This window comes from Bos indicus x Bos taurus, chromosome 12, assembly GCF_003369695.1.
Source record: "Bos indicus x Bos taurus breed Angus x Brahman F1 hybrid chromosome 12, Bos_hybrid_MaternalHap_v2.0, whole genome shotgun sequence".
NCBI classification, from domain to species: Eukaryota; Metazoa; Chordata; class Mammalia; order Artiodactyla; family Bovidae; genus Bos; species Bos indicus x Bos taurus.
The window spans coordinates 25,551,822-25,576,068 of NC_040087.1; the positions used below are offsets into that span (position 1 = coordinate 25,551,822).

General features: G+C 39.6%; 1 protein-coding gene across 11 annotated transcripts in view; it reads right to left on the minus strand.

The window, feature by feature from the left end:
- Positions 1-24,247, minus strand: part of NBEA (neurobeachin) — a 673,417-nt gene that overhangs the window by 40,785 nt on the left and 608,385 nt on the right. For all 11 annotated transcript variants that reach the window (XM_027557433.1, XM_027557431.1, XM_027557423.1 and 8 more), the window contains one exon: positions 2,596-2,763. In XM_027557433.1, the coding sequence (XP_027413234.1) occupies positions 2,596-2,763 (168 nt within the window). The remainder of the gene's footprint in view (positions 1-2,595; positions 2,764-24,247) is intronic.

Consider the following 24,247-nt stretch of genomic DNA (forward strand, 5'->3'; position numbering starts at 1 on the left):
ACAGGGCCTCTGGGTAGGATGGGCTTCCCAGGTGGCTCAGTGAGTAAATAATCTGCCTGCCAATGCTGGAGACATAGGAAACATGGGTTCGATCCCTGAGTCAGGAGGATCCCCTGAAGGAGAGCATGGCAACCCACTCCAATAATCTTGTCTGGAAAATCCCATAGGCAGAGAAGCCTGGTGGGCTACAGTCCATGGGGTCTCAAAGAGTTGGACATGACTTAGCATCTAAACCACAAAACACTGGGTGGGTCAGGGCCAGTGCTCTGCTAGTGTGTGTGTGAGCCCGTGCTGCCCGGCGGAAGTAAGGTAACAGTGTTCCAAGTACATGCTCTCTCACCTAGTATTTTAAGAACTGACAGAAAAGTTTTTCGGTGAGAGAGGTGGGCGAGGGGCTTAGGTAGGGAGGACATACATGGCACTGAGTGACTCTGGGAGCTTCTCTAATGGAACCTCAGTGTTCAGCAACTATGCCCTCAGACTGGGAAAGCTGGAACCCCTTCCCAACCTATTTTTTAATTTTTTAAATTACTCTCTTTCATGTAATGTTTCATGGAGATTTTCTACAGTTTGACAATTCTATACAGTTTTTTTTTTTTTTTTTTTTTTTACTGTCCAAAGCAAAGGAGTGTTACCTTGTAGTAGCAGGTATTTTTATAGAATTCAAGTAATAAACACTATATCCACATTTAAAAAGTCTCAATCCTAATTCCATTTCCTTTTCCTTTTCTCATTTATCTCTTTGTTCTCATTTAAATATGCTCAGTCACTCAGTTGTGTCTAACTCTTTTCGACCCTATAGACTGGGGCCTGCTAGGCTCCTCTGTCTGTAGGATTTTCCCAGTGAGAATACTGGAGAGGTTTGCCATTTCCTTCTTCAATTTAAGTTGGAAAGATCTGCTATTTTCAGTCAATTTTAATGCTGCTATGTTCTTTCATTATGCACAATATGCTTAAAATATTTTTATTTTGCTCAAGATGATCAACTTGCAACTTAAGGACAGCATATTATAATGGGTGGAATGTACACTAAGATATTCAGGAGCAAAAATGTTTATGATATTTAAAAGTCAATAAACAATCTGGAGTTGGTCTTGCCATAAAAGGATAAGCTACTGTAATTCTCTTCTTTTTCTGATTCTAAAGGTACTGGTTCTGAAAAGAAAATATAGTGGTAAGGTATTTATAGCACTGAGTATATGTTAAGGGTACATTATTAAGAGAATAATTAAGCTCAGAATTAGAATTCCCAGTTGTGAACAAACTAATCAGATTATTTTGTAGACAAAATCCCTTATTTCACCTACAAATGTTCAAGTATCTGGCTCTTTTCTCACTCATCCCTTCTCTGTCCCTATCTCCTTCTTCCAGCTTCAGGCAATAATTCCATTTCCTTGTGCATACAACATGGTAGAACACTACACCTAATAATATGCTTGCAATGTGTTCTCCAAATATTTAGCCCCAAGGGCTCAATGATCAAGGAGCATGAGGCTCTTCCCTTCCCTCTCCTCTTCTCTGCTTGAAGCCATACAAATAGAGTCATTTTGTCTTTATAGAAGTCTGTAAGAAATAACTTTATGGATGCAAATTTTTCTTTTAGAGCTTTATTTCCCAAATCTATGAGTTTTCCACCTCTAAAATTAAAAAATAAAAAAATAAAAAAGCATCCTAGTGACTGGAAATGTAGAAATGATTGCTTGTTTTGCATAGAGCAGATGGCAGATATCTGGTAGAATGGAAGACTGAGATACAGCTTCCTTGAAGCAAGACTCATCTAGCAGCTGTTGCATCTTCACTCTTTACACCTATCTGAAATAATTTTGTGCAACGTACAAGTGATTTAAATAATATATTTTATGAATATTTTCATAAAATATACTTATACACAAACTATAGCATATAATTCCCAACTGTTAGCTATAAAATTTCAGGTTGAGAATGTGCAGGAATAACATACTATAATCTCATCTATTTTACTGATGCATTTTTTGAGTATTTCGTCTAGCAGGCTGTAGTTCTGCTTTTATTAAAAAAAAATAGGTATTGGCAGGTTATTTTAATGTGAACTATTCATATTTAAATATTCAATGCTGCTGCTGCTGCTGCTAAGTTGCATCAGTCATGTCCGACTCTGTGTGATCCCATAGACAGCAGCCCACCAGGCTCCCCCGTCCCTGGAATTCTCCAGGCAAGAACACTGGAGTGGGTTGCCATTTCCTTCTCCAATGCATGAAAATGAAAAGTGAAAGTGAAGTCGCTCAGTCATGTCTGACCCTCAGCAACCCCATGGACTGCAGAGGTTTCTTTAATTTATAACACATAAGGCATTAAGCATTTCAATGAAGACGCTGAAATAAAATAAAAGAGGGATACTAAAGTGCACTGTGTATGTCTGCATTTCAGAAAGGAACTACATGGTAGCCTCATTACTTGTTTTGACATACAACACTCACTTTTCCACATTTGTCAAGAACTTGAAATCTATGTTTTATAAAATTTACATTGGAAGGAGATTTATGCAGGAGATGGAAAGCCAAGTTTGTGTTGAAGGGCGGCAGAAATTTTCAGAATCATATCCAACTTATTACCTACCTCCCTCAGCACAGGGTCAGTGATACTGTCCAGGTTCACAGAGCCTTCATAGGTTAGGTAATGAAAAACATTCAGAGCCCGGACTGCTTCCGGTCCTCTCTGCTTGTATCCAAATACAAGGTCAATCCACTGATGGAGTTGGCAAGAAACAAATTCACTTTCCAGGGCCTGAATCAGTCAGGAAAGAGATAAAGAGACCATGAAAATTTAGTAAATCTCCATTCTTAACTTGAAATATTCTATATAAATAAGTAGAATTCATTCTTTGCCCTCCTGTATTTCACCTCTATGTGTCAGACCTATTCTTAGAAATGACAAAGTATAATCTCTAATAAAACACAGACCTAAAAGAAAATTTTCTTTTTAACTATTAAACATACTCTTGACTTAACTGAATATGTGATATAAATTTTAACATTAAATAGATTTCTTTAAAAAGACACATTCATGTTTAAAAGGAATTTGAATTGCCTGTTTTAGTGCCATGCATAATAATTTCATTTTTAATTTTTAACCATTAGTTTCAAAGTAAACAATTTAATTAGAAACTTTGATATATATTTACTTTCCTGCCCAAAGTCTTCAAATTTACGTCTACATTACTAAAAGGGAATGACCTGATATGAGTTAACTCTGCTATTATACTGTTTAGGAACCGCTGGGTAATTTGGGGTATTTGCTAGCCAGTGGGAAATGAATGCAAATTACTGAGAGTTAGGGACGATAAGAAACTTCCAGAAAGAGTCAGGAAAAAAAAAGAGGCCTTTTCATTTCCTGAGAAGCCATCCAAGCGTCACAGAGGTGCCCTGGTAGGTAGGCATGCAGCCCTGTCGCAGCCGTAGTAGAGCAGTGGCCATCACAGTGTGGCTCACTATGCCTCTCACCTCCCACCCTCGCTCATCATCAGCTTCTTACTGATTTGAAGGGCACACCGATTTCAGCAACATGAGGAAAAAGCTGTAGCACTACCTTCTTAAATTTCAACTATGCAAAGCCACAGAAAACAATTTTTGCAATTACAGCTGTAACTAAATATGTGAATGAAGTCATTCTTTGGCTGCATGCCCCCTGATTTCGAAGGCGTTGAAACCAGCTTGGAATTCAATTAATAAATGGTTTCTTAAATTAGCCCTTTGATAATTATATTTCATTTTTTTAATCTAAAAAATATCTGAATGATACTTTTCAACTTTTCCTGTGATCACGTTTTTAAAAAATAGTTTATTTATTTACTTATTTTGGCTGTGCTGGGTCTTTGTTGCTGTGTGGCCTTTTCTCCAGTGGCAGCGAGGGGGTGCTACCCTCTAGTTATGATGAGTGGACTTCTCACTGTGGTGGCTTCTCCTGTCGCCAAGCACGGGCTCTAGGGCGTGTGGGCTTCAGCAGTTCTGGCTCCCGGGCTCTAGAGCACAGGTTCAGTAGTAGCGGTGCCCAGGCTTAGTTGCTCTGAGGCATTTGGGATCGTCTTGGATCAGGGATCAAACTGGTGTCTCCTGCATTGGCAGGTGGATCCTGGATCACATTTAACTAGTAACCTATTCCCATCAAACTCCCTTTTTATTTATTTCAAAAATTTTGGCATTTTGTTTATACCAGTGATTATGAATGTTTCTCATTCAGAAATATAAACAGATATTTTAAAAGGATAGCTTTCATACTAAAACTAAACTGAATTTCTATTCTCTGTATCTCACTGGACAAAATAGTTCGGACTAGAGAACAAGAAAAGGGACGAAAATACAAAAGATACATTGGTTACAATCCCATAATGATTATGTCTATCACATTGGTTTGGTCAATTTGTATAAATGAGAAGACAGTAATTATTCAGTGCATGTGCAATAAATGAAAGGAAGAAAAAAAAACGAATAAATGGAGGTTCATTATAGAGTAGCTATTGCACAAATCTGTTCACTGGAAGTCAAACAGTAGTGAAATTCTTTAAAGGAAGATCTTACCAACGTAATTACATAATTAGCTCAGCAGTGACCATTTCAAATCAATCTTGTAGAGACTACTAGACATATTTGGAAGAAAGGGTCAATGAAATTTACTGCATTTGAATAAAAAAATTATTGAACTACATGCCTAATGCAACTATGAGGGGTGAAAGCAATGATCACTGTTCCCTAATTTGAGTTTTAAAACATTTATTTAGCATCTCCAACTGCTTCTTTCATTTTCCTCTGCCATGGGCAATGCTATAAAGTGTTTAATGTTTCTCCTTTTGTTTGCATGTGTCTTTATAAAACATTATACACGTAATTTTTTTTTTTACATTTTTTTACACACAAACATTTTTTTGGTGTGTATTTTTGACTCACAAAAATGGAGTGGGGTTACAGATTTCATTGTTTCTTACTTTCTTCACTTAGCCTTGTTTTTTAGGATCTAGCTGTGTGGCTAGGCATAGCGAATCCACTGTTTTCAGGGGCTGCTCAGAACTTCCCCAGCAGTGAACACTAGACTGCCTCCAATGTGCTGTGACACAATGCTCTGTGACGAACGCCCACTCCTGCATCCCTGTCTGACTCTTTATGAGAATTTCTTGGGACTCATAAGCTGGAGCAGGACTGATACATCCCTGCACTAGATATGCATAAACTGAGTCTGAGTCATCAGTGTAGATTGGCTGTTTCTGTCCACTCCCTCAAGCAGTGCATGAAGGTGTGTCTACATGGCCACATCCCCACTGACAACTGGGATTGTCCAGGAGCTTAATATTAGCCTGTGTTACAGATTCAGAACAGTATCTCACTGCTGTTACAATTTGTTTTCCTCTGATTACTGAGGGGTTTGACATGTTTTTTAATATGCTGTCAGCCATTTGGGTTTCCTCTTCAGTACATTTTCTGTTCATGCTTTTTGCCCATTCTTTTCTGAAAGTTCCTGTCTTTACGTTTTTTTTTTTCCAGAAATTCTTTATATATTTCAGGTAGTAGTTTGTTGGCATCAAATTTTGCAATGCATTCTCCCAAAGGTCACATGTCTGTTAACTTTATCCATGTTGTTCTTTGTTGAATAGAAATTCTTAATTTGGAAACAACAAACCTTTTTTCTTTATGTTTATGATCTTGGGATTTTGTTTTAAAGTAACTAAAATAACTTTCTATATTCTGATGTGTCAGCTGTGTTATATTTATGGTTTTACTTTTCATATGCATGCATGCATGCAATAAGTTGCTTCAGTCATGTCCAACTCTGCAACCGTATGGACTGCAGCCTGCCAGGCTCCTCTGTACATGAAATTCTCCAGGCAAGAATATTGGAGTGGGTAGACGTGTTCTCCTTCAGGGGATCTTCTCAACCCAGGGACTGAACCTGTGTCTCTTACATCTACCTGAGTTGGTAGGTGGGTTCTTTACCATTAGGGTAGCCTGGGAAGCCCTACTTTTCACATACTGGCCTTTAATCTATCTAGAGTTCAATTTCACTATATGTGGCATTAGATCAGTTCAGTTCAGTTGCTCAGTGGTGTCCAACTCTTTGCAACCCTGTAGACTGAAGCATGCCAGGCTTCCCTGTCCATCACCAACTCCCGGAGCTTGCTCAAACTCATGTCCATTGAGTCGATGATGTCATCCAACCATCTCATCCTTTGTTGTCCCCTTCTCCTCCTTCCTTCAATCTTTCCCAGCATCAGGGTCTTTTCCAACAAGTCAGCTCTTTGCATCTGGGGGCCAAAGTATTGGAGTTTCAGCCTCAGCATCAGTCCTTCCAATGAATATTCAGGACTGATTTCCTTTAGGATGGACTGGTTGGATCTCCTTGCAGTCCAAGGAACTCTCAAGAGTCGTCTCCAACATCACAGTTCAAAAGCATCAATTCTTTGGCACTCAGCTTTCTTTACAGTTCAACTCTCACATCCATACGTGAAAAAACCATAAAACTGGAAAAACCATAGCTTTAGACTAGACAGACTTTGTTGGCAAAGTAATGTCTCTGCTTTTTAATATGCTGTAGAGATCCAGTATAATTTTTGTTACTATAGTAAGTCAGTTTTTCCAATACCATCTATTAAACAAACACACTTTTCTTAAGCAATGTGCACTGTCATCTTTAATGCTTGTATATTTGAAACAAAGATATAAAACTTCTGTTGTTTAGTTAATATAATATTCTTCCTAATAGAAAAAGCAATACAACCCTTCTTCCCTTTTGCTTTTTCCCTCTTCTATCTATCATCTACCCACCTATGTTCCCACCCTGACATTTATCTGTCTAGACATGTGTGTGTCCCCAGCTCTTTGAACCTTTTAGTTCTACTGTTATCTTAATTTATCTTTATGTCTTAGATATCTTAATATCTGGTAGATTCATTCTTTTAAGAGCCTGCTAAGCTATTTGTGGACCTTTATTCCTCCCTGTGGGCTTTACTGGTGGCTCAGTGGTAAAGAATACACCTGCCAATGCAGGAGACCTGGGTTCAATCCCTGGTCGGGAAGATCCCCTGAAGAAGGAAATGGTGATCCACTCCAGTATTCTTGCCTGGGAAACCCCATGGACAGAAGGAGCCTGGAGGGCTATTTCCATGGAGTAATAAAAGAGTCAGACATGACTTAGTGACTAAGCAACAACAATTCTTTCTTGTAACTTTCACAATAAGTGTATAGATACATCAAAATAATTTTGATTGGGATTATGATAAATTTATAGGTTAATCTGAGAAAATCGAGACTAGGTTTTCCCATCCATGGTCTCAGAATGTCTCTTTATTTAAACAGATAATTTTCTAAGTACTTTGTTACATACAGAAGTTAGTATTTTCTCTATAAAGTGTGGTGTTCCAAGGACAAAAAAACAGAAACAAAAACAAAAACAAACCAAGGAGGGCCTTGGGATGTAGGAATGGAAAAAACCAGACCCTATCATCCTTCCCTCCCCATGCTGTTAACTATTAATGAATTTCAAGTCCTCCTGAGCAGTATAACCTGTCTCCCTTCCTACCCCATCAGTTCAGTTCAGTTCAGTCGCTCAGTTGTGTCCAACTCTCTGCGACCCCATGAACCGCAGCACGCCAGGCCTCCCTGTCCATCACCCTACACCATAGGGAGAAGGTATTTGCCTTAGTCTTCCCCCACCCAGTATACGTGCCTCATACAATCAGCACATGATCCTCAAGACCCCTATCCTGCTCCCTTGTACCCTGGCTCTAAAAATGGACTAAGGACACCTGTTCAACGTTGGCTCTCCCTTGAGCTAGCTGGCTGTTCCAACAGCATCTTCCACTTTAATAAACTTTATTCCCTCTCATTCTGTTTCGTGTCTGGAAATTCTTTTCCAACCCGCGCATAGACCACAACATAAAGGACATGGGTAACTCTGGTTAAGTTAATTCCCAGGAAGTTTGTAAATTTTGATACAATTATAATATTTTAAAAATTATATTTTAAACTCAGTTATAGATGATGTAGTAAAATGATATTGATGTCTATAAGTTGATCATGTTCCTGGTGACTCTTACTAGTTAATATCTTTATTTTTTCTTATAGAATTGTTTTCAACTTTGAGAACTATATTAAACAGTGGTGACATGGGATATCACTATCTTTTCTCTGATCTTAAAAGGGTCAATGCAAAAAAAAAAAAGGGTCAATGCACACACACACATTTAACATAGATTTAGAGTTACTGGGTTTTAGATTATTATTACTTAGAATGATATTATTACCCATAGTTTTCACACTTATATCCATACATGAATCAGCCCTATTAATTTTTTCCTTTCCTTCCCTTTAACTACTTTGGAATCAAGATCCCAGTAGTCTCATAAAATGAGCTGAATGGCTTGTTATGTTTTCTAGAATTGTTAGGGGAAGAACACTGACTGAAACGGCCCTTTAGTAACCATTCGCATGAGTTGTTTTATGACAGGAGATCCTGGTAAGGAATACAGAACTAATAAGCCACCACCAACCAGAAGAGTTTGGGAAAGGTCAAAAGGAGACACCACGAGTCCGTCCACTTTCCAGAATCCCTCTCACTAGCATCCATCTTGGCTGAAAAATGCGTGAGCCACCAGGAAAGACTCTGAATTAGAATGATTGGCCAAAGACCACGCAGAAACTAATCCCATCACCATAAAACCCTAGACTGCGAGCCACGCGGCAGAGCTGTTCTCCTGGGTTCCCTTACCCTACTGCTCTCCACCCAGGTGCCCTTTCCCCAAAAAATCTCTTGCTTTGTCAGCACATGTGTCTCCTCGGACAATTCATTTCCGAGTGTTAGACAAGAGCCCAGTTTCGGGCCCTGAAAGGGGTCCCCCTTTCCTGCAACAGAATAATCTGCCTAAGAAAGGAATTCTTTATCTCTTAAAAATTTGGTAGAATTCACCTATAAAATAATATGGCCTTGGATATTCTGGGGGCTGGAAAGATTTACTATTTAAATTTCTTTAAGGTTTGTAAGGTCTTCTGGTGCCAATTTTGACATGTGATATTTTTCCTTATATTTATCCATTTCATCTCAGTTTTCAAACTTATTATCTCATGGCTCTCTACAAAAATCTTTAATTACATTAAAAAATTCTATGCCTGTACTTACTTACCCTATTCTATACATTAGATAGTTGAGTCAATTAATAAAGAAACAATAACTAATTTCGCCTCAGGTTTTTTTTTGGGGGGGGTTATAAAATTAAATGACAAAGGAATAATCAGGTAACAGATTAAACAGACGGTCTTATAGATTGTCTTGCTAATCACTGCAAGAAAAAGAAAAGAAAATCCAGTCAAAACACTTAAAAGTTAAGTCTGGTTCTAAATCAAATGTGTATCTAAGAACTGAATTTTAGATATCACATAATTAAAGCATAAAGACCTATCTAAAGTTGAAGCCTGACACTGAGATTAACTAAACTTTGAACAGTATTAATCTGTTAGTAAATACATGCTATATCTACTTATTTGTTCTCTTTAGAACTGTGTTTTCATGCATGAACCTATTTTGGACTTTGAAACAAGATTTTATTGCAAACACAATTGAAAAACAGAAAGAAATACTTGATTACTAAGCTATTAGGGTTATAATGGTCTTAATAGCTTGTTTTACTCTCTCCTTGCATATCTAAAAGCAGAAGCAATTGCTTTAAGCCCAGATAAACCAATTCCCAATCCATAATTCTACCCTGGGGATCTGAGAGGAAGGAAATAAAGAGTGAGATTTGAACCAGAGAGGATATCTCTTAGATGAATAATAGTTACCTAATTCTAATTTCCATATTGTCCCGTGGATATTAGATTGCACAGAATTCTTTCTCTGGTAGGTTTAGGACAAAGCAGTTCAGAAACTTATGAAAAAGGAAACGAGGCTAGTGGAATTAACTGTGAGGAGAGAATGTTATTTTCTTCAGAATTCTTCTATTTAAGAATATCGAATTTCTATTTCTTCTTCTAGACTAGAAGAGGAACATTTCCAAGCCCTTTCTTGTATTGCCTCAAAAATCTGCTTCTGATGCTGGAAAATCTAACCAGATAGAGTTGCATATATACTAGTGGACAACGACAAATTCATATTGCTACTTCTTCTGTAGTGTCTATGCTGGCTTCTCTTCATGATTAAATTGAAGTTATAGTAATGACATAGCGAAAGACTTATTTATTTTTTGGCTGCACCATGCAGCTTGCAGGATCTTAGTTCTGAAACCAGGGACTGTAATTATTTTAAATAAACATAACATCTGTTCAATTGCTAAATCATGTCCAGGTCTTTGAGACTCCATGGACTGCAGCATTCCAGGCTTCCCTGTCCATTGTCTCTCAGTTTGCTCAAATTCACGTCCATTGAGTCGGTGATGCTATTTAACAATCTCATCCTCTGCCACCCCCTTCTCCTTTTGCCTTCAATCTTTCCTAGCATCAGGGTCTTTTCCAATGAGTTGGGTCTTTGCATCAGGTGACCAAAGTATTGGAACTTCGGCATCAGTCCTTCCAATGAATATTCAGGATTGATATCCTTTAGGATTGACTGGTTTGATCTCAATGCTGTCCAAGGGACTCTCAAGTCTTCTCCTACACAATTTGAAAGCATCAATTCTTCAGCGTTCGGCTTTCTTTATGATCCAACTTTCACATCTGTAGATGACTACTGGAAAAACCATAGCTTTGACGATATGGACCTCTGTCGGCAAAGTGATATCTCTGCTTTTTAATATGCTGTCTAGGTATGTCATAGCTCTCCTTCCAATGAGCAACTGTTTTTTAGTTTCATGGCTGCAGTCATCGTCGGCAGTGCTTTTGAAGCCCAAGAAAATAAACTTTGCCACTGTTTCCACTTTTCTTCCTTCCATTTGCCATGAAGCGATGAGTTTGTTTTAAATGTTTATTTTGGAGGGCTTAAATTATTCTCTTACTTGATTGCTTTCTGGGTGTATAATGCACTGCATTATTTTCCATTCCTGCTAGCATGGTCCTAGCCTGAGCTCTCACTGCTCTCCACATGGGCTACTGTCAGCCTCTGACCTCCTCCTCCACTCCAGGTCCTGCACCCTGCTGGCAGAACAGATTTCTGAAACTATCAGCTCTTACTGTCATTCTTGATTTCAAATCTTCCAAGGCTCCTCCTAGCAAAACACATTCAGTGTAAACTTTCCCTGACCCCTAAGACCTTTCAAACCTTGATCCCACCCTCTCCCACTATTTCTTTAGGCTTCTAGATACAAATCCTTGGCTCCAGCAGCATAATTTACAGCCCTGGGCACATAGCAGCTGGTATGACCTCTGAACCTCTGTTGATCCTTTCCCCTTAACATGAAAGCATTTCATCCTGCTGCTGCTTTTTCAAGTCCGAGACATCCTCACTCAAGTCCAATGTTCATTTTCTGAGTTCTCCACCTCAGTCTATGAAGTCTTTTATGAATTTTTATGACACTTATCATGAGTACCCTCTTGTTTAATGTAGTAAATAATGTATACAAATTTACTTGTGAAAATCAATTTGCATATAAATTGTAAAGTGCTAGACAAAGGAATGGGGTTATTACTGATTAACACTTAATTGTTTCAAACAGGCCGCACGCACTACATCCTCAATTAGAATCAAAGCATTTGGAATGTAGAGACTGTGTCTAATACTTCTATTCCATTTCCTATAGCTCCTAATCAGCATTAAATAATAAATATTTATCGGGTGATTATTTAAACTATGGGAAAGATGTGTTGGTCACCAAAAGAAGGAAGGAATGTCAGGAAGTGAGGGTGAGTGGGAAAGAAATTCATTCACTCATTCAACAAATACTGATTGATGATCTGCGATGTGCCAGACATTACTGCAGATCTTAGGATTAGAGCCAAAATCCTTGTCAGAGAGAGACTGACTAAGCCCAAGATTATTAGTGAGATGGAGTGTATGTCGAGAGGTGATAAATGTTAAGGGAAAAAGAAAGTCAAGAGATATGTATGGATGGGAAGCGGATTGCTGATTTAGAGCAGGTAGTCATAGAAAGTGTCCTTGAGTTTGTGACAATTAAGGACTACAAGGAGGAAGTGAACTGTAAGGGCATCTGAAGGAAGAAGATCTCAACCAGGGGGACCATTCATTCATTCATCATTTATTCATTCCATATGGAGCACCTCTTATGTAACAGGAAGTGTCCCCAGGGAGACTTCAACAAACAAGGCAAGATCTCTGACCTCCAGCACATCCCACTGAAACGCAAATAATCAAAGTGAGCCAGGTCCCAACCTACAGCCCACCTACTGCATGCCAGGCGCCAGCCTTGAAGGATATACAGATGGATAAGTAAGGCATGTACTTAAAAACGATCACAGTTTGGTAGAAGATAAACATGTTGACTTGGGCTTTTCCTGATGCTCAAATTTCTGTTAAACCTGATAGGCACTAACCCCGCCCCCCCCCCCCACCCCGGCCCATTCTCCCCTTCCCCTCATCCTAGAAAGGAGCACCAAAATGCGGTGGCTCTCTCTTCGCTGCTCTAGCCATTATGACTCTGTACACCTGGCTCCCAACCTTTCTTTATCTGACTCTGTGAGACTAGAGAAATCTGAAGGAAAATGGCCACTGCAAGGAAGTTGCAGAGGGAAACTGTTGGCTCTAACTTAAAAATTCTCCAGAGCTGATCAGTTTCTTTCTACCTTCACGGCTACTGTGCTGGCCCAAGTCACCATCCCCGCTCCCAGTACCTCCAACAGATGTGCCTGATGCTACCCTGTGCCTGAAGAATTCATTCCCATAACTGCAGCCTGAGAGATCCTCTCAGAACACAGGTAAAATCTGACATCCACTTCCATATTTGTGATCCCTGTGCCTTGCGCTACTTCTTTTTTTCCACAGTACTGATCACCTGCTAAAACACCAGGTACCTTACTTATTAATTTCTGTTTATGGTCCATCTCTCTTTGATCGAGAGTAAGCTCTATGAGGGCAGAGATCTCTCTCTGTTCATTGGTACTATACCCCAAACACGCAAAATAGCACCTGGAGCTCTCAGAAGTTACCTGCTGACTGAGCGCTGACTGAGCCTGTCTGTTTACTCGTGTGGGTTCCTAGCTAGAGGGTGACCTTCTGAATGGCCACTGGCTCTGCTGGTCACACTTATGGCTCCAGAGCCCAGGGCAGTGTGAAGACTGGGGTAAATGAAGGGATCCCTAAATCAGGCTTTACTCTAGCTTGATTTAGAGTACGATTCATGAGCACATCTTCTCTGTGTTTTCCATCCTTGTTCAGAGCTGGTTCTCAACAAAGGTTACATGACCCGCAAACCCCCAGTTCTCAGAGATAAGGATGCTCTAAAGCTCCGAGGGATAAGGATACCCTATTCGTCCAGAGTGTCCTGGCTAACAGGTGGCAGGGCGGGCACTCACACACAATGTACCTAACACAATGGTGCTGATTTAGTCACTAAATCATGTCCGACTCTTTGGAACCCATGGACTGTAGGTTCCGCCAGATTCCTCTGTTCATGGGGTTTCCCAGGCAAGAATACTGGAGTGGGTTACCATTCCTTTCTCCAGGGGATCTTTCTGACCCAGGGGGGTTGAGCCTGGGTGTTCTGCATTGCAGGCGGATTCTTAACTGACTGAGCCACTAGGGAAGCCCTATCTATTTTTCAAGACTGCCAGTAATTCTTATGTTACGCTATTTGCTAAACTTCATCTTTGAGCAAGGTACAATATACCCTAAATGCCGATTTTCACCTATTACAAAAGACACTTTATAAAGGATGTAATACATTCAAAGGAGAACGCCATGGCATTGTGCTCTCTGCCTCAGTGCACCGCGCCTGCTCTGCAGACAACCAGGAACACACTGAGTGGAGGGCTGGGGAGATTAGCAGTGCACATCCATGGAAGCCCTTCTTCTAAAACAAATTTTAAGAAAGGGCAGATTATGATTGATGAACCCAGCATTAGGGTAATGTTATCAGAGATACTTTCTATTTCTGCCCTTTGTGAGGAGGTCAGATTATAATCATGTTAGAACTGAACACAGTGCTTTATTAATGTTTCATGAGTGCGTCGGTTGCAATCAGCCTAGCTTCATGTGGATAAATTAAACCGATTCTTGATGTATGAACTCAGTGCACTGAGAATTTATTGAAATGCCTACTCAAAGTGTCTCTATCACTTTTCCAGGTTTGCTAATGAAACCAAATTTTGAATGTCACAGTTCTTCAGTGAAACACAAAGCTTGTCACCATATTTACAAAATACAAACAACTGCAATCAATTGTAACTAAAAAAAATGGACTAAAAGAAACATATCATTAAAAAATCCAAGTACTGCTTCATTTAAAAAAAAAATAAGAAAAGGAAATGAAGCTGTCAGGATGTAAAGACTTCTACAAACGCATCAAATGCCTTTTTAATTGTTGGCATAGAATAATGAAACTGATCATTTATAATCAATGATATCTCTTTTTACAACATTATTTTTGTCTACTTTGCCTTGAAGTTGTTAACGACAGCTTGATAGAAGAAGGAGGGAATGTTCCTTTGTATGGATGCAGAATACTAATCCACACGAGAGCTGAAGGCCTTTTGTGGTAACGTGAGTGTCATTTCTTTGGGCTATATGACATTTTCATTTTTTACCTTACGCTCATTACAAAGAACTCCTTCAAATCACTGAAGATAATCCCAGTCCAAGTTATAAATATACTAAAGTACGTTTTCTCTAAACCCATTTCATAAGTACTAAATCCTGTATGAGCTTCAGAGCCAGTATAAAGACAGAAACTTTTAATATTACAAAATAATATTAAAAAATGGATGTTGTATTCATAGAATTCATGGAAAACTCATGAAAATTTAAATATTTCTATATTTTATATTACCACCCAGGCTTTGTATATTATAGAAAGATTCATCAGGTAAATATTTCTTCAGCAAAAAAGAAGAGAGGTAGATAGCTGCTTACGTTTTCCAGTTTTAACACAGATGACTATTTCTTCATAATATCAGTATGATCATTTCCCATCAGTATGATGGGAAAATGGACCAGAAGTTGGAGCAAAGGAAACTATGAACAGAATGCTGTTAAGGAAAACTTCAATTTAAAGAAAAGCAGTACAGGAGACCCTGAGACAGGAGAGCAGTTGTTAGACACACCAGCTACACTTGAAAGGTGTCTGGATAGCTCTGATGCATTGAGAATCTTCCTAGAGGCAGCAGCTTGGGTCTGGCCTTTGGCTCAATTCTGATACACCAAGAATGGTGGCTACAGACACAGAATCTTGCTGATGCGTGTGGTAGCTTTCCCTTTCTAGCCTATAGAGTCCCTTCAAGGAAAACCCAGGTAAAGAAGACCCAGAGAATAACCCATTCTCAAGCCGCCTACTGTGTGCTGGCTAGGCACTTCCTATAAAGGACTGACTCAACCTGGCACTGCCTCCTCGTGCCTCACAGAACCAAGATGCAGGCAGTTTGACTTTTCCAAATAAGCAGAATTTTGTGTAAAATCTTTCATTCCATGCAGAATAGGTTTAGTTCACAAGCTTTATGATATTCATTAATGCTTAAAAGATACCAAGAATTGTTTTTAAATAGAGAAAAAATATGGTGCTTTGCTTCTTTCATTTCTTCAAGAAACCAAGTTGGAACTTGTCATGTGCTCAGTTGTATTTGCTTCTTTGTGATACTATGAACTGTAGCCCGGCAGGCTCCTCTGTCCATGGAATTTTCCAGGCAAGAATACTGGAGTGGGTTGCCATTTCCTCCTCCAGGGGATCTTTCCAACCCAGCGACTGAACCCGAGTCTCTTTCATGTCCTGCATTAGCAGGCAGATTCTTTACCACTGAGCCACCTGTGAACTGGAACTTATTACTTATAATAAATATGTTTAATGCCATTTTCAGAAATGCACATGTATTTATTTCTCATATTTTAGTTATAAAACTTATTCTTTTGGAGAGAGAAAGCAAACGTTTGAGAAACAGTTACTTCACCATATTATACACAATCCTTCTAGTTCCTAGTACACTGAACATGAAGGTTGATAATATGTGTTTACAGTGATATTATACAGATTTATTTTGAAGAAGCACTGTATTCTGAAAATAACAAGTGTTGAAGAGGATATGGAGGGACTAGAACAGTCAGTCATACATTGCTAGTAGGAATGCAAGATACACAGTCACTTTGCAAACAGCTAATTTTGTAAAAAGCTAAACATAAATTTACCACATGACTCAGCAATTCTGAATTTTAAGTCTGAATTTTGCAATAAGGAGTTCATGATCTGAGCCACAGTCAGCTCCTGCTCTTGTTTTGGTGACTGTATAGAGCTTCTCCATCTGTGGCTGCAAAGAATATAATCAATCTGATTTCTGTATTGACCATCTGGTGATATCCATGTGTAGAGTCTTCTCTTGTGTTGTTGGAAGAGGGTGTTTCCTATGATCAGTGTGTTCTCTTGGCAAAACTCTATTAGCCTTTGCCCTACTTCATTTTGTACTCCAAGGCCAAATTTGCCTATTATTCCAGTTATCTCTTGACTTCCTACTTTTGCATTCCAGTCCCCTATAATGAAAATGACATCTTTTCTGGGTGTTAGTTCTATAAGGTCTTGTAGGTCTTCATAGAAACTGTTCAACTTCAGCATTAGTGGTTGGGGCATACAACTTAGATTACTGTGATATTTAATGGTTTGTCTTGGAAACAAACAGAGATCATTCTGTCATTTTTGAGATTGCACCCAAGTACTGCATTTCATATTCTTTTGTTGACTATGTGCTACTCCATTTCTTTTAAGGGATTCTTCCCCACAGTAGTAGATATAATGGGCTCCAAAATCACTGCCGATGGTGACTGCAGCCATGAAAGGAAAAGACACTTGCTCCTTGGAAGAAAAGCTATGACCAACTTAGACAGCATATTAAAAGCAGAGACATTACTTTGCCAACAAAGGTCCATCTAATCAAAGCTATGGTTTTTCCAGTAGTCATGTATGGATGTGAGAGCAGGACTATGAAGAAAGCTGAATGCCAAAGAATTGATGCTTTTGCACTGTGGTGTTGGAGAAGACTCTTGAGGGTCCCTTGGACTGCAAGGAGATCCAAGCAGTTAATCCTATAGGAAATCATCCCTGAATATTCATTGGAAGGATTCATGCTGAAGCTGAAACTCCAATACTTTGGCTACCTGATGTGAAGAACTGACTCCCTGGAAAAGACCCTGATGCTGGGAGAGATTGAAGGAAGGAGGAGAAGGGGATGACAGAGGATGAGATGGCTGGATGGCCTCACCGATGTGAGGGACATGAGTTTGAGCAAGTTCCAGAAGTTGGTGATGGACAGGGAGGCCTGCCATGCTGCAGTCCATGGGGTCGCCAATAGTTGGACATGACTGAGTGACTGAACTGAACTGAGCAATTCTATTGCTGGGTATAAACCCCAAAGAAAGGAAAAAAACTTGTCCATATAGAGACGTCCATTGGAATGCTCATAGTAGCATTGTTCCTAACAGCCCCAAAGTGGAAAGAACCCAAAAGTTCATCAGCTGATGAATGGATAAACAAAATGTGGAGTATCGTTATGAAAGAGAGGAACAAAGAATTGATATACACTATAACATGGATAGACCTCAAAAACTACGCTAAGTGAAAGATGTCAAAAACAAAACAACACATATTATATGGGTCTATTTAAGTAAAATACCAGAAGAGGCAAACCAAGGAAATTGAAAAAAGATTAATCGCTGTCTGGGGTTGGGGGTGGGCACAGGTTCTTTCTGGGGTAAAAGCAATGTTCTAAAATTAGATTTTGGTGATGGTCACAAAACTCTGTAAATATATTAAAAATCATTATACAAGTACATTTTATGATAAATAATGCTTTTTTATTAAAAGCATTTTAATAAAATGCTTTTTATTTTATTAAATAAAAATACCATTTTTATTTAAATATATATAAGGTATATATATATACCTTATATACCATATATAAGGTATTCCCACCTTACAGATGAGACATACGAGGACAAAAGATATCTCATAATTTGCTCAGGGCAATGAAGCTAGTAAATGGGAGAGCTTAAATTCCAGAGCCAGGGAACTTTTAAACCCCAAGTCAATCTCTCTCTAATATAACCACCTGGCACTTATTACGCTTACTCCTTGGAAGGAAAGTTATGACCAACCTAGATGGCATATTAAAAAGCAGAGATGTTTGCCAACAAAGGTCCGTCTAGTTAAGGCTATGGTTTTTCCAGTGGTCATGTATGGATGTGAGAGTTGGACTGTGAAGAAGGCTGAGCACCGAAGAATTGATGCTTTTGAACTGTGGTGTTGGAGAAGACTCTTGAGAGTCCCTTGGACTGCAAGGAGATCCAACCAGTCCATTCTAAAGGAGATCAATCCTGGGTGTTCATTGGAAGGACTGATGCTGAGGCTGTAACTCCAATACTTTGGCCACCTCATGCGAAGAGTTGACTCATTGGAAAAGACTCTGATGCTGGTAGGGATTGGGGGCAGGAGAAGGGGACGACAGAGGATGAGATGGTTGGATGGCATCACCGACTTGATGCATGTGAGTTTGGGTGAACTCTGGGAGAAGGGGATGGACAGGGAGGCCTGGCGTGCTGCAGGTCATGGGGTCACAAAGAGTCAGACAAGACTGAGTGACTGAACTGAACTGAACTGGCACTTATTAATTATCAGTGCCCACATGAAAACCTGTGTTCAATCAGTTCAATCAACAGCACGAGCAAGAGAAAAGTTGGTCCAACAATTTTTGCTACTTTGCTTGCCTGAGTGAAAAGATTTGTTTTATTTCACTAGTTTGGACCTGACTAGACAGCACTAAGCCATGCCTGTTGGGCAACCCAAGATGGGCGGGTCATGGTGGAGAGATTTGACAGAATGTGGTCCACTGGAGAAGGGAATGGCAAACCACTTCAGTATTCTTGCCTTGAGAACCCCATGAACAGTGTGAAAAGGCAAAATGATAGGATACTGAAAGAGAAACTCCCCAGGTCAATAGGTGCCCAGATTGCTACTGGAGATCAGTGGAGAAATAACTCCAGAAAGAATGAAGGGATGGAGCCAAAGCAAAAAGAATTCCAGCTGTGGATGTGACTGGTGATAGAAGCAAGGTCCGATGCTGTAAAGAGCAATATTGCATAGGAACCTGGAATGTCAGGTCCATGAATCAAGGCAAATTGGAAGTGGTCAAACAAGAGATGGTAAGAGTGAATGTCGACATTCTAGGAATCAGCCAACTGAAATGGACTGGAATGCGTGAATTTAACTCAGATGACCATTATATCTACCACTGCGGGCAGGAATCCCTCAGAAGAAATGGAGTGGCCATCATGGTCAACAAAAGAGTCCGAAATGCAGTACTTGGATGCAATCTCAAAAACGACAGAATGATCTCTGTTCGTTTCCAAGGCAAACCATTCAATATCACAGTAATCCAAGTCTATGCCCCAACCAGTAATGCTGAAGAAGCTGAAGTTGAATGGTTCTATGAAGACCTACAAGACCTTTTAGAACTCACACTCCAAAAAGATGTCCTTTTCATTATAGGGGACTGGAATGCAAAAGTAGGAAGTCAAGAAAGACCTGGAGTAACAGGCAAATTTGGCCTTGGAATACGGAATGAAGCAGGGCAAAGACTGATAGAGTTTTGCCGAGAAAATGCACTGGTCATAACAAACACCCTCTTCAAACAACACAAGAGAAGACTCTACACATGGACATCACCAGATGGTCAACACCGAAATCAGATTGATTATATTCTTTGCAGCCAAAGATGGAGAAGCTCTATACAGTCAGCAAAAACAAGACCAGGAGCTGACTGTGGCTCAGACCATGAACTCCTTATTGCCAAATTCAGACTTAAACTGAAGAAAGTAGGGAAAACCACTAGACCATTCAGGTATGACCTAAATCAATTCCCTTATGATTATACAGTGGAAGTGAGAAATAGATTTAAGGGCCTAGATCTGATAGATAGAGTGCCTGATGAACTATGGACTGAGGTTTGTGACACTGTACAGGAGATAGGGATCAAGACCATTCCCATAGAAAAGAAATGCAAAAAAGCAAAATGGCTGTCTGGGGAGGCCTTACAAATAGCTGTGAAAAGAAGAGAAGTGAAAAGCAAAGGAGAAAAGGAACGATATAAGCATCTGAATGCAGAGTTCCAAAGAATAGCAAGAAGAGATAAGAAAGCCTTCTTCAGCGATCAATGCAAAGAAATAGAGGAAAACAACAGAATGGGAAAGACTAGGGATCTCTTCAAGAAAATCAGAGATACCAAAGGAACATTTCATGCAAAGATGAGCTCAATAAAGGACAGAAATGGTATGGACCTAACAGAAGCAGAAGATATTAAGAAGAGATGGCAAGAATACACAGAAGAACTGAACAAAAAAGATCTTCATGACCCAGATAATCACAATGGTGTGATCACTGACATAGAGCCAGACATCCTGGAATGTGAAGTCAAGTGGGCCTTAGAAAGCATCACTACAAACAAAGCTAGTGGAGGTGATGGAATTCCAGTTGAGCTATTCCAAATCCTGAAAGATGATGCTGTGAAAGTGCTACACTCAATATGCCAGCAAATTTGGAAAACTCAGCAGTGGCCACAGGACTGGAAAAGGTCAGTTTTCATTCCAATCCCAAAGAAAGGCAATGCCGAAGAATGCTCAAACTACCGCACAATTGCACTCATCTCACATGCCTATAAAGTGATGCTCAAAATTCTCCAAGCCAGGCTTCAGCAATATGTGAACCGTGAACTTCCTGATGTTCAAGCTGGTTTTAGAAAAGGCAGAGGAACCAGAGATCAAATTGCCAACATCCGCTGGATCATGGAAAAAGCAAGAGAGTTCCAGAAAAGCATCTATTTCTGCTTTATTGACTATGCCAAAGCCTTTGACTGTGTGGATCACAATAAACTATGGAAAATTCTTCAAGAGATATGAATACCAGAACACCTGATCTGCCTCTTGAGAAATTTGTATGCAGGTCAGGAAGCAACAGTTAGAACTGGACATGGGACAACAGACTGGTTCCAAATAGGAAAAGGAGTTCGTCAAGGCTGTATACGGTCACCCTGTTTATTTAACTTATATGCAGAGTACATCATGAGAAATGCTGGACTGGAAGAAACACCAGCTGGAATCAAGATTGCCAGGAGAAATATCAATCACCTCAGATATGCAGATGACACCACCCTTATGGCAGAAAGTGAAGAGGAACTAAAAAGCCTCTTGATGAAAGTGAAAGTGGAGAGTGAAAAAGTTGGCTTAAAGCTCAACATTCAGAAAACAAAGATCACAGCATCCGGTCCCACCACTTCATGGGAAATAGATGGGGAAACAGTGGAAACAGTGTCAGACTTTATTTTTCTGGGCTCCAAAATCACTCAGATGATGATTGCAGCCATGAAATTAAAAGACGCTTACTCCTTGGAAGGAAAGTTATGACCAACCTAGATAGCATATTCAAAAGCAGAGACATTACTTTGCCAGCAAAGGTTCATCTAGTCAAGGCTATGGTTTTTCCAGTGGTCATGTATGGATGTGAGAGTTGGACTGTGAAGAAGGCTGAGTGCAGAAGAATTGATGCTTTTGAACTGTGGTGTTGGAGAAGACTCTTGAGAGTCCCTTGGACTCCAAGGAGATCCAACCAGTCCATTCTGAAGGAGATCAGCCCTGGGATTTCTTTGGAAGGAATGATGCTAAAGCTGAAACTCCAGTACTTTGGCCTCCTCATGTGAAGAGTTGACTCATTGGAAAAGACTCTGATGCTGGGAGGGATTGGGGGCAGGAGGAGAAGGGGACGACAGAGGATGAGATGGCTGGATGGCATCACTGACTCGATGGACGTGAGTCTGAGTGAACCCCGGGAGTTGGTGATAGACAGGGAGGCCTGGCGTGCTGCGATTCATGGGGTCGCAAAGAGTCGGACATGACTGAGCGACTGATCTGATCTGAGACAGCATGCTAAAATCCTTACTACCTCTATGTGATTCACTCAGCAAATATTTGGTGACTAAATACTACTGCAGGCACCAGGGCAGATATGACTGAGAAACTGAGAATCACTCAACTCAGAAATCACTCAGTACATAGTGGGTTCTAGGGTTGAATTTGTAGATGCAGTATCTTTACATTGATATCATAGTCAATATTCAAGTATGTGGGGCTTCCCTGGTGGCTCAGTGGTAAAGAATCCACCTGCAATGCAGGAGATACGATTTTGATCCCTGAATTGGAAAGATCCCTTGGAAAAGGAAATGACAACCCACTCCAGTATTCTTGCCTGGGAAATCCTATGGACAGAGGAGCCTGGTGTCTACAGTCCACAGGGATCACAAAAGAGTCAGACACAACTTAGCAACTAAATGACAACAATAACGAATTCAAGTATGTAAGGGTACTGTGGTAACTATGGACTACCTGTTCTAAAAATAAGCAGATTCTTAGAAACATGCATCACTAAAGAATAAATCCTTCACATTAAAAGATAAATTAAAGAGAGAAATCTCTTGCTTAAGAAGATAGTGTAAAACGACAACATATATCCAAAAGTACCAATTTATAGATTGAGAAGTGAGAGAAATCCTACAAAAAATTTAGGTACTACATGATATCACCTCACTTCCCAGGTGGCTCAATGGTGAAGAAATTGCCTGTCAATGCAGGAGACACAGGTTCCATCCCTGGGTCAGGAAGATCCCCTAGAGAAGGAAATGGCAACCCACTCTACGATTGTTGCCTGGAAAATCCCACGGAGAGAGGAGCCTGGTGGGCTACAGTCCATGGGGTCACAAGCAGTCGGACATGACTGAGCACACATGCGTGTGTACAAGATATTACCCCAGGATGAGACTAAATTACAGATGATCTATTTAGTAACTTTGAAGATAGGTTAAATGAGTCTTTAAACCGAGTCTACTGCCTCAGTACCAACTTTCTAGAGTAAGTATATTGAAAGTAAAATATGTCTTAGAGACAGAAAAGATAGCTCTAAAATTGAAGGCAGCATGTGACTGACTGACTGTGACAAAAAGAGACACAAAATCAGGGGTAGGGTAGAGGAAGGGATCATATATTTTCTGATCCTGTTTATCCAGAAAAGGCAAATCTTTATAGAGACAGAAAGTAGATCAGTGGTTGCCGAGGGCTGGTTGGAAGAATGGGGGAAATTGTGAGGATGCTAAAGGGAATTGGGTTTCTTTACAGGATAATAAAAATGTTCATAACTGACTGTGGTGATGGTTGTGGAACTCTATGAATAGACTAAAACCCATTTTTTTTAACTTTAAATGGTTGACTTGCATGGTATGTGAATTATATCTGTGTGATATATGTGAATTACACAGCTCTTACAAAAGAAGGGACTTGGGGATATATGAGATCCACTGTAATATGTGGGCATTATTTGGATTCTAATTCAAATAAATATACTGTCAAAACAAAATAAAACATATTTATGGGATAGCTGGAAAAAACTGGGAGTGAAACAGGGTTAAAAATATATTTTAGGTCATTGAGTTTATTGATCTAATTCTTCAATTGGCCAAGAACCAGAAAAAGAACACTAGAGAGGTTGTTTGGTAAATCAGTTAATTCCATATACCAAAACCACACTGAGACTAAAATCTCCTTAAATATGGATAAATATGTTAAAATCTATAAAATAACCACATGCAAACATTTTATCAATATCTACACATTCTTTTACACCAGATATCTGTCATACAGATTTAAAAAGCAGTGGCATTTTCTGTCTAAGAGCGTTTACAGTATGAGTGTTCTATTAAAGTCAAGGATATGATACTTTAAGGTATGTTTCACCCACTCCAGTGTTCTTGCCTGGAGAATCCCAAGGGCGGGGGAGCCTGGTGGGCTGATGTCTATGGGGTTGCACAGGGTCGGGAACAACTGAAGTGACTTAGTAGCAGCAAGGTATGTTTCACACCATACAATTTCTTACAGATAAATATGTTCTAAATGTACACTATTTTGTTTTGAATATTTTATGAGTGAAGAAAGAGAACAGATACAGCCAGTAGACAAAAATAAGGAATGGGTATTAATGTCAAGCATTTTAGAATATGTTGCATTAGTCAATAGATGCTCATCTGATTGTCTTCTCCTAAGGGAGCAAAGATAACTGAATTACCATTCCTTTATTAGTCCTCATGAAAGGAAAATCCACTTTACAATAAAGAACATT